We start from the raw sequence: 16,786 nt of genomic DNA on the forward strand, positions 1-16,786 counted from the left end.
TATAGGATGATAAGAGGTATATTCATAAATACAAATTGAAAATTCATAGCTTGTTTTTTAAACTTAAAGGTTCAAATGGAAAAGCAGAAAAAAAAGTATGCAAAATAACCAAGAATCCTGAAAAATATCTCTAAGCAGTTTTCAACAAGAGACACAAATGAAATCCCTTCAGATTTAGTGATACTGTTCTTTGTGTTGTAATTATCATTTATAATAATTTGGGAACTTCAGTTCCTCTCAGTGGAACTATTGGTAATTCAAACAAATGATATTTTATCTTTAATTAATCCCTCAAAGAAGTCACATTATTGTTGTCCAATGATATTCTCTCTCCTATGCCCCCAACCCAAAAAATTAAACAGCTGCAGTTATAACATTGAGGATGCAGTTTGTAATTATTCCACGACTATTATTTCTCTTCCTACAGAGAAATGCAATGATAATTCAGTGGCAAGGATAATTAAAAATTATCAATTTTGTTTAGAAGACAAGAAAAATTATAGCATTACATTAGTATTTTCAAAATCCTCTGGTTACTCTATACCTTTAGGAATAAAATAAGCATTTCATCTCCATTAAAAAAAATTAGCAACAGAAAAAAAACACCAGCATCAGCAGCATCATTTCTGTCCAAGAGAAATCAAATATAATTTATAAATGATGCTCCTATTTGCAAGGAATGGACTGTAATGCAGTTCCATTTTAATAGACCATTTCAGTTTAACACAAGACTTCCTTCACGTTTAAGTAAATTAAGTGGAAATCTTTCAAAGTTCCATTATGGGCTGTCTCCTCAGGTTGGCTGGCAGTTAAAGAACCTTGTAAATGCATTGCGGGAAGACCCAAATGGAGTGATCTTAACCTTGAAGAAACGTCCTCAAAACACCCTGGTTTCTGCTCCTGCACTTCTGAAGAATGTGAGGTGGAAGCCTCTAGCACTTCAGGTAAGAAGGTTGTTGAAACTGTACTGTGTTATGGTAAACACTATCTTTTGTTAAAGAGCAAGGTGGTAGAGTGGTTATTCCTTCCAAAGAGAAGCTACAGTTGTAACTGTAGTACAGTTCATAATGACTGGTACTGTAAGCCTGTGACAGACAGAAAATTAGTGAAATGGTGCTGGGACACGCTCATGGCCCAAAGATCAGCACTCTGGTACTATCAGGCTAATTGTTTTTCCTCCATATCTTTGTATGAGTGGGGACCAAAGGAGTCCAAAGAGACAGAGAACAGCTGCAAACAATAATATATTCAATATATCTAACCATTCTGACCCAACTCCAATTCAGTTGCTTATGTCTCCAGCAAAAGCAATACAGCCCTTCCAATCATTCTACATTTCCATCATATCCCAGCAAGTCTTTTGTAATCTTTTCAAGGGGATTCCAATACTTTGGATTTCTGACATGGTCTATTTATTTTCCACATTTTTGGCCAACAGAATTATGCTTCTCCAATAAGGAGGAAATATTACAATGAAGGAACTCAGTAAAATTGTACATTGCTATTTTCACATTTTTTCCAATATAATGTCACTGTTCTTCATGAGTACCCTCTAAGAGCAGATTTTTGTCAAACAAGATGTCTTAGCTCTTTTTTTTTTTTTTTTTTTCTCCAAGCATCTTTCTTCTTTTTGGCACTCAGATGCACAGTGATGAAGACTGTATAAGTGCCTAGATAGACACAATCAAAAATTGGTATCACGAAATCTATCTTTTACAGCAAAAAAAATGCCAGACCTAACTTGTGATAGATTTTCCAGGCATTTGATTTATGCACATGCAAATATTTTATGCATATGTAAATTATGTAATATGTAATTGTTTATGCATATGTAATTGTGCCACCAGGGTAACTTCCCAATCTGAACATAAATGACTACTTTTGTGCACAAATGCAGGCTTTAAGTGCAGAAGTGGATTTTGAAAACAAAATATACGGTACACTGGCTGAAAATCTGGCCCTGTACACTATGTCTTTAGTATTGAATCTCTCATGAACTATGTTTTTTAAAGCATACCTTGCTTCCCTCCCAAGATTCATGGAAAATAAATATTATGCAGTGAGATTCTACTGTAGAGATAATCTCTCTGCCAAGAAACTGTTTAATGGAGACTCATGGTCATGTTAACAGGAATGCAAACAAACCTCAAGGCATTAAAGAGATGATTTGTTTATATAATCCTGTGACAGATCCGGATGAACACTCCCGCTGCAGGACACAAACTGCTGTGAGGGGATCCAGCCACTGAATCCCTGGGTGTTTTAAGCCTCTGGAGCCTGTACAAAGTCCAGGCACTGCCCTGGCTTTGGGGCTTCCAGACACACTCTTGAGGTGCAGAGTACCCCTTTATGGGAGCTGTGACTACGTGGCCCACTGCCTAGTCCCTGGGATCAGTGCTGACTCGTCAGACTTCCTTGTAGCTGAAACTCACCTTCTCCCAGAACTCCATCTGTATGGATGTTCTGGGCCCATAGTTTACCTTTTCAGGAGGCATGTGGTAGTAGGTGTAACACATATCACACACAGACTTACTTCACACGGGATTCTAAAACACAATTGCTCTTTACTAAACCCAAGAAATACACCAATAATCACAGAGCCCTTTTGTCAATCTCACAAAAGGAATCCGTTTGGGAATCCTTTTAAGCTACTGCAGTGATATATAGAAATCTGCATTTCCATCATGAAACATTATGAAACCATATCATGGATTTACCTACACTTGGCCCAGGTACTACTCCTTTCACAGTGCACCACAGAAAGACAAATATTGCAGTGTTACCAACTCTCAAGATTTTCTTGGGAATCTCACAATAACTGATGTTTTTCTTAAAGCCTGAAATCTCTTCTTACATTTTAAAAAAGGAAGTTTGTAGCCCTCATGGTTGCAGAGAAAAGCTTGCAGACATGAATCAAATGTATTGTTTTTTTAAAAACTTACGATTTCAAGCATATCTAAAGATTTTGGGGAGCCTTACTCAGATATTTGAATGCTTGAGATGGGTGACATTGATATTTAACCTACATGTTCATTCTCACCAGCTCAAATAATCTCCCCCAGAAATATTTGATTTAACATATGTCTATTTACCCCATTTTTGGTCACAGTGGGAGCTGGATCAGGCTGTATGTGAATGAGATAATATTTGAAAGTTTGGCATTAACTGAACAGCTTACTGGCTATCAGTCTTTACTGGCTGCAAGTGGGTAAGGTTGGTGGGCTGTGGCCCTATATAATTGAATCAATAAAATCATATACACTTATGTGTATTGGCACATATGTCATGTGAATTATTTATGTTTAAAGTCAGAACATGTAAAATATTAGAAATGTTAAAACCTTTTTTTACCTAAACTTCCATTAATTTAAAAGTTTTATATTTTATGTTCTCAACACACAGTCATGCTCCCATTGAAATCACTAACAAAATTGCAGGTGAATACATTGGGATCGGAAGCTGGGCCTTAATTATTAGATTTGATGGGTGGAATTGAACCTTGTTGTCTTGTTTATTTCTGTACATCTGCAATAAATAAATGATGTAAAAATTTGTGAGCATTTTTCAGTCACCTTAATGTAATAATCAATGAAAGAAGTCAGCGAAACCAGAGGTCTTGAATTTAAAACTTTTACTGCAAGTAGACTAGGTGTGAAAAGTTGAACATTTATAAAATATACTTTAAAAGTCGTGTACTTGTAAGTTCATCAATCAATGCAGTAGCTATCTCTGTCTAATGAGTCCCCCATCACTATCATATCTGAATGCCTAACATACTGTTTTCGTATTTTCACACTGTTGGTTATTTACATATATGAAATGTGTTTATTTTGGGTTCTTGAGACCCTTAACACAGCCCTCACATACAAGTTCTGTTTTAATTGGTTGAGCTTTTAATAAATGTTTGTTTTGTGTAGAGAAACTTTATCATGCTAATTTCCCATAGCTTATTCCCACAGCTGTTTTAGCTGTCCTTGTTATAGGACTGCAGTAGGTTCCCAGTACAGCAGAACCTTTGCAATTCTGCATAATGGGCACACGGGGAGATTCTGTACTATCTGCGACCAGTTCTACATAGGCTGTCATGAAGAGGATTGGGAAATGGTTCATGATCATATAGATCCAGTAGCCACATACACCCACATACAGGACAAAGGTGGTTATTTTTCTATACAAACCCAGGATCTGAATTAACGAACATGCATGAGTTAAAGGGCTGGATTCTATCTCGCCAACCCTTGTTCATTTTCCAGTTCGCTATTGTTTTATGGGTAGTGGACATGGTAGACACTACACATTTAATGCAGTGAAGAATCCTCTGAGCAAGAGGTATGCTCTTATAAACTGACCACTGACTTTTGGAGCCAGGAAACCCTAGGCTCTAATCCTGAGTCTTGACACTAACTCTTTCTGTTGCTGTGGCTGACTCACGTGACCTCTCTATGTTCCATTTCTGTTTGGGGCATACTAATAGCTCTGACACTCAGAGGCGCTGTAGTGGGATGTTATGGAGAGTAATTAAACATTGGAAAATACTTTGCAGGTATAAAGAGCGATATGAGAGCTCATTATTTAAAGAATGGATATACTTAAGGGGAATTGTCAAAAACTCATTGTGGAGATCAGTATTTTTTCCCTGCCAATGACTACATCTGCTTTATTTAATGAAAAAAATCAAAAGATGATTTTCTTAAAATTGTCAACAATGCATACTTATCCTAGTATCTAAAATCCAAAATGTTTATTTTGCATCATCATAGTTACTTTATCATAACTATAATGGAATCATATAACTATCGTCTATTTACATAATGTCATGTGCACATAGTGCATCACAGCTGTAAACAATGGCAGTGTTCTTGCCCAAGGAATTCACGGGGTCATTCTTAACAAAACAGTGACAAAAGTGAGGGCAGATAGCAACACAGAGGCATGGACTGTCTCTCGCTGTTTGTATAGAACCTAGTATAAAGGCTCCAATCTCAGGTAAGGCATCTAGCCAGTGCTTAAATACAAATAATAATTGAGATGGGGAGACCAGAACTGCATGCATTATTCAAGGTGTGGACGTACCATGGATTTATATAGAAAAAAATCATAATGCCACTATCTTATTATCTGTCCTTTTCCTAATGGTTCCTAACATTCTGTTAGCTTTTTTGAATGCTGCTGCACACTGAGCAGATATTTTCAGAGAACTATCCACAATGATTCCCGGATCTCTTTCTTGAGTGTTAACAGCTAATTTAGACCCAATTGTTTTGTATGTATGGTTGGGATTATGTTTTCCAATGTGAATTACTTTGCATTTATTAACATTGAATTTCATCTGCCATTTTGTTGCCCAATCACCCAATTTGGTGAGATCCCTTTGTAACTCTTGCAGTCTGCTTTGGACTTAACTATCTTGAGCAATTTTGTATCGTATGCAAATGTTGCCACCTCACTGTTTGCCCCTTTTTCCAGATCATTTACGAATATGTTGAACAGCACGGGTCCCAGTATAGATCGTTAGGTAAATAGTGGGGTCCTCCCTCTCCACTGTGAAAACCGTCCAGTTCCCCTTTGTTTCCTTAGTTGACAATTTTGTTGATGTTGCACAAAGCATAACTGAGTCCTGCTTACTCTTCCATAGCACTGTTACATTTGTCAAAAAAAGATGAAAACCCCTAAATTTTTACCTGATGTTTGTAGTTAAACAACATGTAAAATACAGTTTTGAGATCTTACGTTTCTTGACTATAAAACGTGAAACAGTGACTTTAGGCCTGAATTGTCCCCAAAAGGCATTGATGGTGGAAAGTTCACCTGCAACCCAGTGACGCTCAACAGTGTAGTCTGCAAAGCAGGGAGGGCCAGGGTCCAGCTTTTCTCTTGGGCAGCTTCTGTCAGGACTGCTCCTATAATGCTGCTGCTGCTGCTTGCCATCTTCCCTCAGACACCATTACCTACATACAGGTACAAGGGAATGCAAATTGCTCCCATTCTGCCTTCAAGGCTTAATCGAGCCCTAAGTCTGTGCACTTAAAATGTATTAAGTGCTGTATAAACAATAAGCATTCTTATTATTTATCATCATTAGGGGTTTTCCCTGTATATGAAGGAATATGTATTTTTAAAAGCAAAAATGTTAGTTTCTCAATTAGCATAACATTTTAAAAAGCCGCATCTCTCTCATATGTCTAAGAGGAAACCAAAGTTATCAAGATGTGCCTCTTGAGTCTCAATTTATTTCAGGAAGATCTAAAATTTCACAAACTAATGAAGAATTTTTCTTTGCATTCACATGCTGTTTCCCTATTTGACCCAAATTTCAGGTGCTTCAGCTCTGTGTTTATCAGGCAAAATAAGACAAATACTTTTTTCCTGATAAAGAAATATTTTTTACTAAAAATAAACACTGATAACTTCACTCAGCTTTAAAACAATATTTAATATTTTTTTTAAATGTAGAGGGTTATTTCTAAGTGGAAACATCCTTCCTATTGCAGGCAGTAGGCCCAGCACACAGATCTTGCTGTCAGTTGTGATTGAAATATAGAACTCCATATTGCAGGCCATTGTCTGACTAGTAAAACTTGCAGCAAAAGGGATAGTTACATAATGAAACTTCTCTGTTACAAATAGTTAGCTCCTATTCTATGTAATATGGTAAGCACTTAGGGATATTCTCAGTCGTATGGCTTAATTGGCTGAATATCCTTAATCATATGCATTTGGATACAGGGTGCCTTGTGTAATGGATAATTTCTGCAGTGTTGTAAGAACAGGCCTGGGAGCAATGTGGACGGGCAAATGACAAGTTGATGGTTCTTGTGCAGCTCTCTGAGATTACTTCCTCTTTGTATTAGAGGATTTTTCAATTCACTGTTCAGATACCGTATCCTGATAGCTTTACTTTGCAATCATATAGTCTGTATATTTGCCCAAAATTCTCTCTACCAAGGTAAGTAGGCAAAGAAGGAAAAAGCAAAGAAGAAAGGCCTGTTCTACATGTTACTATGCCTGAGAACTCTTGCTAGCAATTGCATTAACAAGCACAATGCTGAATACCATTTAGAAGTCAGTGTGGACTAGGATGAACCCTGTTCAGCATTGTGTCACTTGACATGACTGTTCTGAATTCAGCCACAGTAACATTTTGTAGTGGAAATTTGATCCAAAGAAGATACTACTACATTAAGCATTGATGCTTGGGTTTTTTCTCTCCAGATGCCCTCATGAATTTCCTCTCCTTCAAACTGTCCCTGTTTTATGATGATGCAGTTGGAGAAATTCTTTCTTAATCTGTGGAGGTATAAGACAGGAGGTAGTTTCATTCAGTGGCTGCCGTAGTGAGGTTTAATACAACTTGTCAGGACACTGGTAGTGCCCAGGAGCACCACCACCTTTTTTGCCGCCCTAGGTGGCGGAAGGTCCCGCCCCCGAAATACCGCCCCTGACAGAGGCGGCGGAAGGTTCCAGCCTCGAAATACCGCTGATGACCGGGGCGGCCGAAGATCCAGCCGCCGCGGTCGCTGCCCCCCCAAATGTTAGCACCCTAGATGACCGCCTAGGTCACCTAATGCGTTGCACCGGCCCTGATAGTGCCCCAGTAGTACTTAGTGTGGTACTATAAATTATTTTACAATAGAAAATTTATTCTGTCTTCATCATGAGACAACCTGTACTGTGATGCCAACTGTAGAAAATTGATGAGGGATAATGGATATATATTGTTAAACATATCTTAGGTGAAAATATTTTTATGGAAATCTTGCAACTAATTGAAAGTGGTTGCTTAAAGGAAAATGCTAGCATAATGAAAATAAATTTTAATTACTGCACATAACAAAAATAAGAAGTGGTCTCAACTACAGATTTCATTGTGTGTATGTGGGTGGGTGAATATGGGATCACAGAAACCCCCTTGGGAGCTGCCACCGGATGTACCAAGACTACCCCAGCTCCTGTTTTCCCTGCCAGCTCAGGACTCCAGCACCCTGTCTTGCTGAGCCAGACACTCCCTTCCACTCCAACACAGACCCAGGGTCTGAATCACTTGCCCCAAAGCTGCAAGTTTACCTGAAAACAGCTCACAGAAGTGTGCTTGTCTTTAGTACTCAGATGCCCAACTCCCAATGGGGTCTAAACCCAAATAAATCTGGTTTACCCTGCATAAAGCTTATGCAGGGCAAACCCATAAATTGTTCACCCTCTATAACACCGATAGAGAGATATGCACAGTTGTTTGCTCCCCCAGGTATTAATACATACTCTGAGTTAATTAATAAAACGAAAGTGATTTTATTAAATACAGAAAGTAGGATTTAAGTGGTTACAAGTAGTAACAGACAGAACAAAGTAAGTCACCAAGTAAAATAAAATAAAATGCGCAAATCTATGTCTAATCAAACTAAATACAGATAAGTTCCTCACCAGTTCCAGAATGCTCCCTTTTACAGACTAATCTCCTTTTAGCCTGGGTCCAGCAATCACTCACACTCCCTATAGTTACTGTCCTTTGTTCCAGTTCCCTTCAAGTATCCTGGGGGGGTGGAGAGGCTCCTTCCTTAGCCAGCTGAAGACAACCTGGAGGGGTCTCCCATGGGTTTAAATAGACTTTCTCTTGTGGGTGGAGACCCCTCTCCTCCCTCCTATGCAAAGTCCAGCTCCAAGATTGAGTTCTGGAGTCACCTGGGCAAGTCACATGTCCCTGCATGGTATCTTGCATGTCTCCAGGAAGACTTCTTATGTGGATTGGAGCATTCCAAGATGCATTGTTCCCCCATTGTTTCCTGATCAGGTACTTAAGCTGGTGAATTCCTTCCTAAAGAAGCTGACCAAATGCCTCACAAAGCTTACTTAGAAACCAAGCAAGCATACAGCCCATATTCTTAACCTCAAGTAGAAAATGATATATATGTACAAATAGGATGAATAGATATAGTAGACCATAACCTTTATGGAGATATGTTACATGGCACAGGCAGCACAAAACATATTCCAGTTATATCATACATACTTTTATAAATACCCCCCCATAAAGCCTTACGGGGTACGCTGTCACAAATATGTGCCAAGGTAGGGAAGAGATGAGTTTGCTCTCTTTGGGTTCATATATTGGTCTCATTTTTGTTTAAAGCTGAAGCACTGTTAAGCTAGTTATGTTTACTGTTAATTCACAGAGTTTCAATATTGGTGATAGAAGTTATTGAAGACAGTGACCAGATCATCAGCTGGTGTGAATTAGCATAACTCAGTTGATATTAGAACACTGATTTACACAAGTTGAGGGGCTGGCTCAGTTTCTATCATTTATTTTATTAACATAAAAATATAAATGTAGAATAAAAGTTTGTGTTTGTTGAAAGCCACATAGCTACATGGCACCTCAGCAGTGCTTAAAGCCCTAGCAGCCAACAGGGTTTTTTTTATACTTGCTACACAAGAGAGTGGAAAGGGATCCACTGTTTTAACTTCCATCCTATTGAACATTTGTAACTAGTGAGACTTACAATAGAAAGCAGCTTTACGCCTTAATTTTTCCTCTACTGGAAAGCCTTTTTCCTAATTTTTGATCAGTGGTTTCATAACTGGGTCTGACTCTTTAAACCTTTACTTCTATGTGTAGCTCTTACCCAAGTAGACCCATTCAATTCAATGGGACTACTCACATGAGTAGGGTTTACTGGACCAGGCCCCATATTAGTAAAAGTAACAAATAACTATACAGAAAGAACACCCGTGAGTAAGGATTAGAACACCTTATGAATATTGCTGAATCATTCCTTTGAAGCTGGTAAATATTCATTGATGTAGTACATGACTGAAAAACAGCAGGTATAATGATAATATTTGCAAGTCCTATGCATTTATAAATCTCCGCAATTTTAAGTATATGCCTTTTTATGAGTAAATATGAATTTGGTCCTTAGATTAGTTGGCACTGAGAATGCAGTGAAATGCAGCAAGTAAATAAAGTAATCAAAGGAAAAAAAAGTAAATATTCATGAAGTGCTGGAATAATTGTTTGATTATTTAATTGAAATGTACCAGTAGACTCTGAACATATTCCCAAGAGAAACAAAAAAATTATATTCTCTGTGCAGAAACGCTCTTTAAAAAAACTTGCAAAGAACTTTCCATCTCAAAAGGTTTCAGACACTCAGAGTCACTCTGTCAAGTTAAAAATAATACACCTCTACCTTGATATAACGCTGTCCTCGGGAGCCAAAAAATCTTACCGCATTATAGATGAAACCATGTTATATCGAACTTGCTTTGATCCACCGGAGTGCGCAGCCCCCCCCTCCCCTCCGGAGCACTGCTTTACCGTGTTATATCCGAATTCGTGTTATATCGGGTCGCGTTATATCAGGGTAGAAGTGTATTTTTAAAAAACAAATTATTTTACCTCTGTTATTAATGCCTTAACAGCCCTGATAGAATTTTCAAAATCTAATTTAGGTCTCACCATTTGTGCTGCTTCTTTCCTTTTTGCTTTAGTTGTGGTATGAAAACTTACAGATTCCATTTCAGTTAAGTTTCACAAATCTTGCTGTAGTTTTGCAAAATTTGAGTATGAATATTTAAAGAAAAACCTAAAAATGAAGTAAAAAAGGAGAGTAGTTTTGTATATCTTTTTGCTAACATAAAACAAACTAGTAGGAAAGAAAATGGTTGATTAGGAATTCTATACTGTGAGTAAATTATCAGAAAACTCACCATTGCCACTCCTCTACATTGGTTGATTTACTCATGTAGGAGTTATGTTTATCCCCAAGGAAGAAACCAGAGATTCAATACCCACCCTAAGTTGTCATAACCCCCCCCCACAAAAGGTAAGGGATAATCCTGTCCTCTGAAGTGCTTGAAACCATTCCCAGCTTGGTGTCTTCTGCAAATTTTATAAGCCTACACGCTATCCAAGTCATTAGTAAAAATATTGACTAGTACTAGACTCAGGAGTGACCCCTGCAGGAGTCCACTAAATCCTCCCAGTTTGATAGCAAACCACTGATAATGACTCTGAGTATATCTTTCTACCAGTTGTGCATTCACCTTATAGTAAAAGCACTGCAGTGTAGGGTCAGCAGGAAACTGGTGAAGCCTAGTAGTAGTGCAGAGACAAAAACCTTGAGCATGATTATCCCTTACCTTTTGTGGGGGGTTATGACAACTTAGGGTGGGGTATTGAATCTCTGGTTTCTTCCTTGGGGGTAAACATAACTCCTTCATGAGTAAATCAACCAATGTAGAGGAGTAGCAGCGGTGAATTTTCTGATAATTTACTCATGAGGTCCCAACTGGCTAGGAGGTAGTGCTGCTGAAAAGGATTGGGGGTTACAGTGGATCACAAATTGAATATAAGTCAACAATGTGATACTGTTGCAAAATAGGCCAATATCATTCTGGGGTATATTAACAAGAGTGTTGTTTGTAAGACATGGGAGGCAATTGTTTCGCTCTATTCAGAACTGGTGAGGCCTCAGCTGGAGTATTGTGATCAATTCTGGGTGGCACACTTTAGGAAAGATGTATATAAACTGGAGAGAGTCCAGAGAAGAGAAACAAAATAAGAGGTTTAGAAAACCTAACCTATGAGAAAAGGTTTAAAAGTGTGGGTATGTTTAGTCTTGAGAAATGAGGACTGATGGGGGACCTGATAATGCTTTGTCAGATCAGGGTATAAATAACTGAACTGACAAAACTGTTTAAATTTGATACAAACACTTGGTTGTAATTATAATTTCCAAGTTTTCTCTAATTTAAATTCCTATACAGTACATTTTTTCACTGTATAGCAACATATGCCGAGAAGCAAATTCTCATACTATAATTTTCCTTTCAGCAGATTTTATTAAAGTCATATTAGTTACAGGAAGGCAAATTCTCTTTTGGTAGTTCCAGAGATGGAAACACTGATTTCATTGAAAAGAATCAAAGAGTTGTGTGGATAGGGGAAGAAAACCTCTATGGGGGTATCTACACTGAAATCAGGAGTTGTGATTGTAGCTCATGTAGACATACCTAGAAACATACCTAGATCAAAGCTAGCGTGAGTAATAATAGCAGTGTAATTGCAGCAGCATGGGCAGCGGCACAGGTTAGCTTTCTTTATACAAGCCCCCACCAGGATCCTAGGTAGCCCATGCTGCTGCCCATGCTGCCAAGGCTACACTGCTGCTGTTACTAGCTAATCAAAGCTAGCTCAGGCATGCCTACACAACCTGCAGTCATGCCTCCTGATTGTAGCGCAGGCTTGCCGACAGCAATTCCGGGCCCCAGAGCAGAACAGTCAATGGACCCCCTAGAAAGGGATGGCTGAGGTTTACAACACTACTGTTTATCTTATTGATAACACATTAGAGCCCACTATACATAAGTTGTGGCGTTGCTTGATGTAGTTAAATTTTTTTTCCAGTTACAGCACCAGTATTAAACAAATTGTGAGCCTAAATATAAGATATAGAATGAGCATGTGACTTATGAGGCGAGGCTGAGGGAACTGGGTTTATTTAGTCTGCAGAAGAGAAGACTGAGGGGGGAGTTGGTGGCAGCCTTCAACTACCTGGTATGAAATTAATTTTTTTATAGGATATGAAGGATCACATACAGTACATGTGCTATGGAAGAGGAAGTTGAAATAAAACATACAACACACATTTTCATTGCTAGGAAAAATATTGGACTTCAGGGCCACCCAGAGGATTCAGGGGGCCTGGGGTCAAATTGCCGCCGAAGACCCGGCACTTCGGCGGGGGCTCCGGGACCTGCCACTGAATTGCTGCCGAAGACCCGGAGCAGAAGAAGCTCCGGGGGCCCGGGCCCCGCGAGAGTTTTCCGGGACCCCTGGAGTGAGTGAAGGACTCCGCTCCAGGGGCCCCGAAAAACTCTTGTGGGGGCCCCTGCGGCAAATTGCCCCCCCCCCCCCCCCCCCCGCTCTGGGCGGCTCTGTTGGACTTCATCTGATCTTGAGAGGAAAAGTCATTTGTATGCATGTGCTGAATGTGGGGCTTTGTATCTTTGGACAGAGACCAATCTTATTGATAGTGATATACTGAACTGCCTGAAAACAAGCCAAAGATGCCTTCCTGAATATTGCTAGATATTTTTTTAAATAAAAATATGTGAGGTGACAATGGCATTCACTGAAGAGTGTGTGTGTGTGTGCGAACGCGGTGCCGCGCCTGCGCTGGCTGGTGCCCAGCAAGCTGCCGGCTGTGCTGCTACGCGTAATCTTCCAGCATGGCCAGGGCTTCCACATGCCCGCCCGGCTGCCTTCGGCACTGCTGGTACCATCCCTCATGCGCCTAAGAGCCGTGCGGCCTGTCCAGTCAATTTAAAAGGGCCAGGGGCCTCCGTCAGCAGGCCTGTTGTACCACAGACATATCCGATCAGACTGATTCTTCTCTTGCTTACAGAACTTCTAAACCAATATAACCCCATTGATTTCAGTTGAGTTTTTCCTGATTTACACTGAAGTGAGACCAAAATCAGGGTCTATATCCATAGATGGTGTTTTGGAGATGTGAAAGCATGAAAATATTGGCTGCCCATCTATATTCATGAGTAACCCCACAATCTCTGTATATGTGTGATGGCTTCCTTGATTAACCCATCACTGATTGAATGTACAACACCTCAGTTCTAAAAGTATGGCTGTCATGGTGTTAATTCTCCTTATGACATGGAAAAACCCGATACCTCTTGCAGATAAGCAGTGGCAATAAATATTAATTACATCTATTTATCACCAGGGATCCTAGAAATCAGTTTGTCACAGAAAAACACAGAATTTTCATTTTTACAGAGAAAAAATAAAAACATATATTAACTATTAACTAAATTTTACCTATTCAATGCCTGGCTGGGGCTCAGGCGGTCAGCCCTGGGCAGCTGGGACTGGGACTGGGGCTGAATACCCAACTTCTGCCGGTGTCAGCCCTGGGTGACTGGTGGTTCAGTTAGTACAAAGAGCTGGATAATGGAGACCTTGATAAATGTGGTTCTACTGTATATCAATAAAACATTGTGTTCAACTGATACCTATGTATATTGTGGCTAGAGAAACTAAAGTTCAGCATTACATTGTAATCATGGAAAAACATGTATTTTTTTGTTTTTTTATCAGAGAATTTTGGGGTTTTTTTATCACAGAAAATTAGGATCCTTGTTTATCACCTTTCATCTTGATGGATTGTAACATGCTTCACAATCCTGCAAGAATTACTGATCATAGTGTGTACAAACAAAGCCATTGAAATAATGGTGGCGTAGTAAATATAAAATCTGGTAGTGTTTGCAGTGTTTTAGGCTGCACAGCAGTTGGGATGTGTGTGTGGGGGGGACATTTTTGGCTAAGGACACTGGGTGAAATCCCCACTCTTGTGAAAAGTGTTATAGGATTAGGGTGACCAGACAGCAAGTGTGAAAAATTGGAACGGGGATGGGGAGTAATAGGAGCCTATATGAGAAAAAGACCCAAATATTGGGACTGTCCCTATAAAATTGGGACATCTGGTCACCCAATATAGGATCTTTTATGATTACTAATGGGGGATGGAATTTTTAGCATATCATTGAAAATACCCCCACAAATGAAACTGCATGGTATTCAAATTATCTATGTCTGAAAGACTAAGAGCTTAGTCAGGATTTAAAGATGTGGTTCTAGAGAATTCTGGTATTCCCACCTGATTCCTAGATTCACATGGTTTTCCTTCTAGCCTGCTAGAAAACTAGCTGCATATATTTAAACACATTTGTGTGTCTTCAAACTGGAGGCTTCCACATAAATAATCTATACAACCTGCCTAAATATATGATATTTATCCATACATACATATACAATGGTCTATAGATAGACATACTGTATTGCATCTATGAAAAACACAGTTACAATGAAAATGTATCCTTATATCTAAGAGCCAGAAATGGTTTGATTAAAATATGTCCTTAACTTTTTACTTTAAAATTCATTTATATAATATTTACCTTTTCCATAGCCCTTCTTTCTTCCTTTTTTATTAATTAATTACCTATAGCAACACCCACAGAGTATCAATGGGTCAGTCTTTGATGCTTCTACTGCAGGTGTCATGTAAGGTTAGGACATTAACATAATATCTCATTCAGCATGATTAGCTCATTTTAACTACTTGTAATCATACCATCCTGTTAGTAATATTACTGCAGGGCGTGGCTCCCAAAGCAGATGTGAGAAGACAAGTCATTGCTGATTACTGTGACTGGTAGTAACCTGTACCTTTTCATATTGTGAATAAAAAATCTAGCTTGGTTTCTCAAATAGTGATTTATATCACAACATCAGCTGAATAATGTCACAGCTGTAAGTGGGACCTTTGCATAGACATTTGTAATATGGTCAGCCCATTTTTTAACATCATATTGTTTGTTCATTCCTATATTTCCATGTTCTAATATGAGTCAAATTGTATTAGACAAGAGCTTTGTAGTTTACTGTGTTTGCTAGCTTCATGTTACATTTTTGCCTGTGTTAAACCATTTTGCATCATCTATTATCAGTGTCTGTGAAACAGGGGCAAGTAGTGTAAGTAGCCAGATGTCCTAAGCCTAAAAAAATAATAAAAAGTATTAATAAACATAAAAAATAGCATAGTCCTAGAAAAGCTAAAATTAGAAACAGAAAAAACACTTCTAGACAAAATTACAATTTTAAAGACTGCAGGTTCCACATTAATTTTTTTTAATTCCCCTCCTATCTCCAGCATTGCTCTAAATTAACTTTTGGAGAGATAACTGACAAGAAGAATGCTGACATCCTCTGTCTATCTACATAAAGACTAGTATGAACAATCATAGTCAGAGTTTTCTAGAGTATACCGCCAGTATTCCTGAACACTAAGCTGGAGGGGCCATTCTTTTAGGGGTGAGAGGGTAGTTCAGTGTCCAGGCTAGTGAACTCTTAAACCTTTTTGGCAGAGAAATTATCAATTATGATGGTGGTTTTAGTTATGCACACATCTGTCCACTGGCAAGTGGAGTGAAACCATCAACAGATTACTCAAAGCAGCAATCTGCTAGAAGTAACCAACAATCACTAGTGATCTGGGTTAGCTGTGAACTAATGAATGACCCCATAAGTGACTGGTGTGTATTCCATTACCAATCTCCTGAGCCCTAAAGTCCTCTCTGAAAAGTTCTGTGTAGTGACACATCTAAATAGTTTACAGATCTATATAATGTCTGTATTGCTCTTCCCTTTTTATATTGTAATAAAAACATTTGCATGAAAACGGTATCTTTGGATGAAATTGATTCCATCCACCTAGAGCCCAAGTGTCTGGGCTCTATGCAAACACAGTGAAGAGCAGTAAGGAAGGTGTAATCCATCTCCCCAGCCCTTAGGCTGGACTAACAGCTGTAGACCTTCCATGCCAATTGCATGGGATACAGAGGCCACTAGATCAACATAAACACAAATCCAGGTATCCTTCTCTGGCTCATCTGGAAATGCCCTGGGACTGCTAAATGGCCTCTGTGCATCAGTCTATCCATGGGTGGTGCTGAGCCCATTTCTGGTCATGTAGGACATGTGCAGTGCCCTCGATGGGCATGCAGACAGTTGACCTCCCACAGAGACCCCATTCAGAACATTATGTGGTACTATCCTTCCAACCAGGGATGAACTTCACTTTTTTTTTTTTTAAATAAGATGTGTGCTGGTGGTGTTTCTGCTTATTCCTCAGATTAATTTATATTTCATTAATTGTGGCCTCACAATCAGTTGGTATGAAGCCACAAATGTCTCAAACAGGAT

General features: G+C 39.0%; 1 protein-coding gene across 1 annotated transcript in view; it reads left to right on the forward strand.

The window, feature by feature from the left end:
• Positions 1 to 16,786, forward strand: part of LOC117882910 (connector enhancer of kinase suppressor of ras 2-like) — a 376,187-nt gene that overhangs the window by 172,315 nt on the left and 187,086 nt on the right. Inside the window, exon 9 of the mRNA XM_034781795.1 lies at positions 798 to 944. Coding sequence (XP_034637686.1) covers positions 798 to 944 — 147 coding nt within the window. The remainder of the gene's footprint in view (positions 1 to 797; positions 945 to 16,786) is intronic.

The sequence above is a fragment of the Trachemys scripta genome, chromosome 9 (genome assembly GCF_013100865.1).
Source record: "Trachemys scripta elegans isolate TJP31775 chromosome 9, CAS_Tse_1.0, whole genome shotgun sequence".
Classification (NCBI taxonomy): Eukaryota; Metazoa; Chordata; order Testudines; family Emydidae; genus Trachemys; species Trachemys scripta.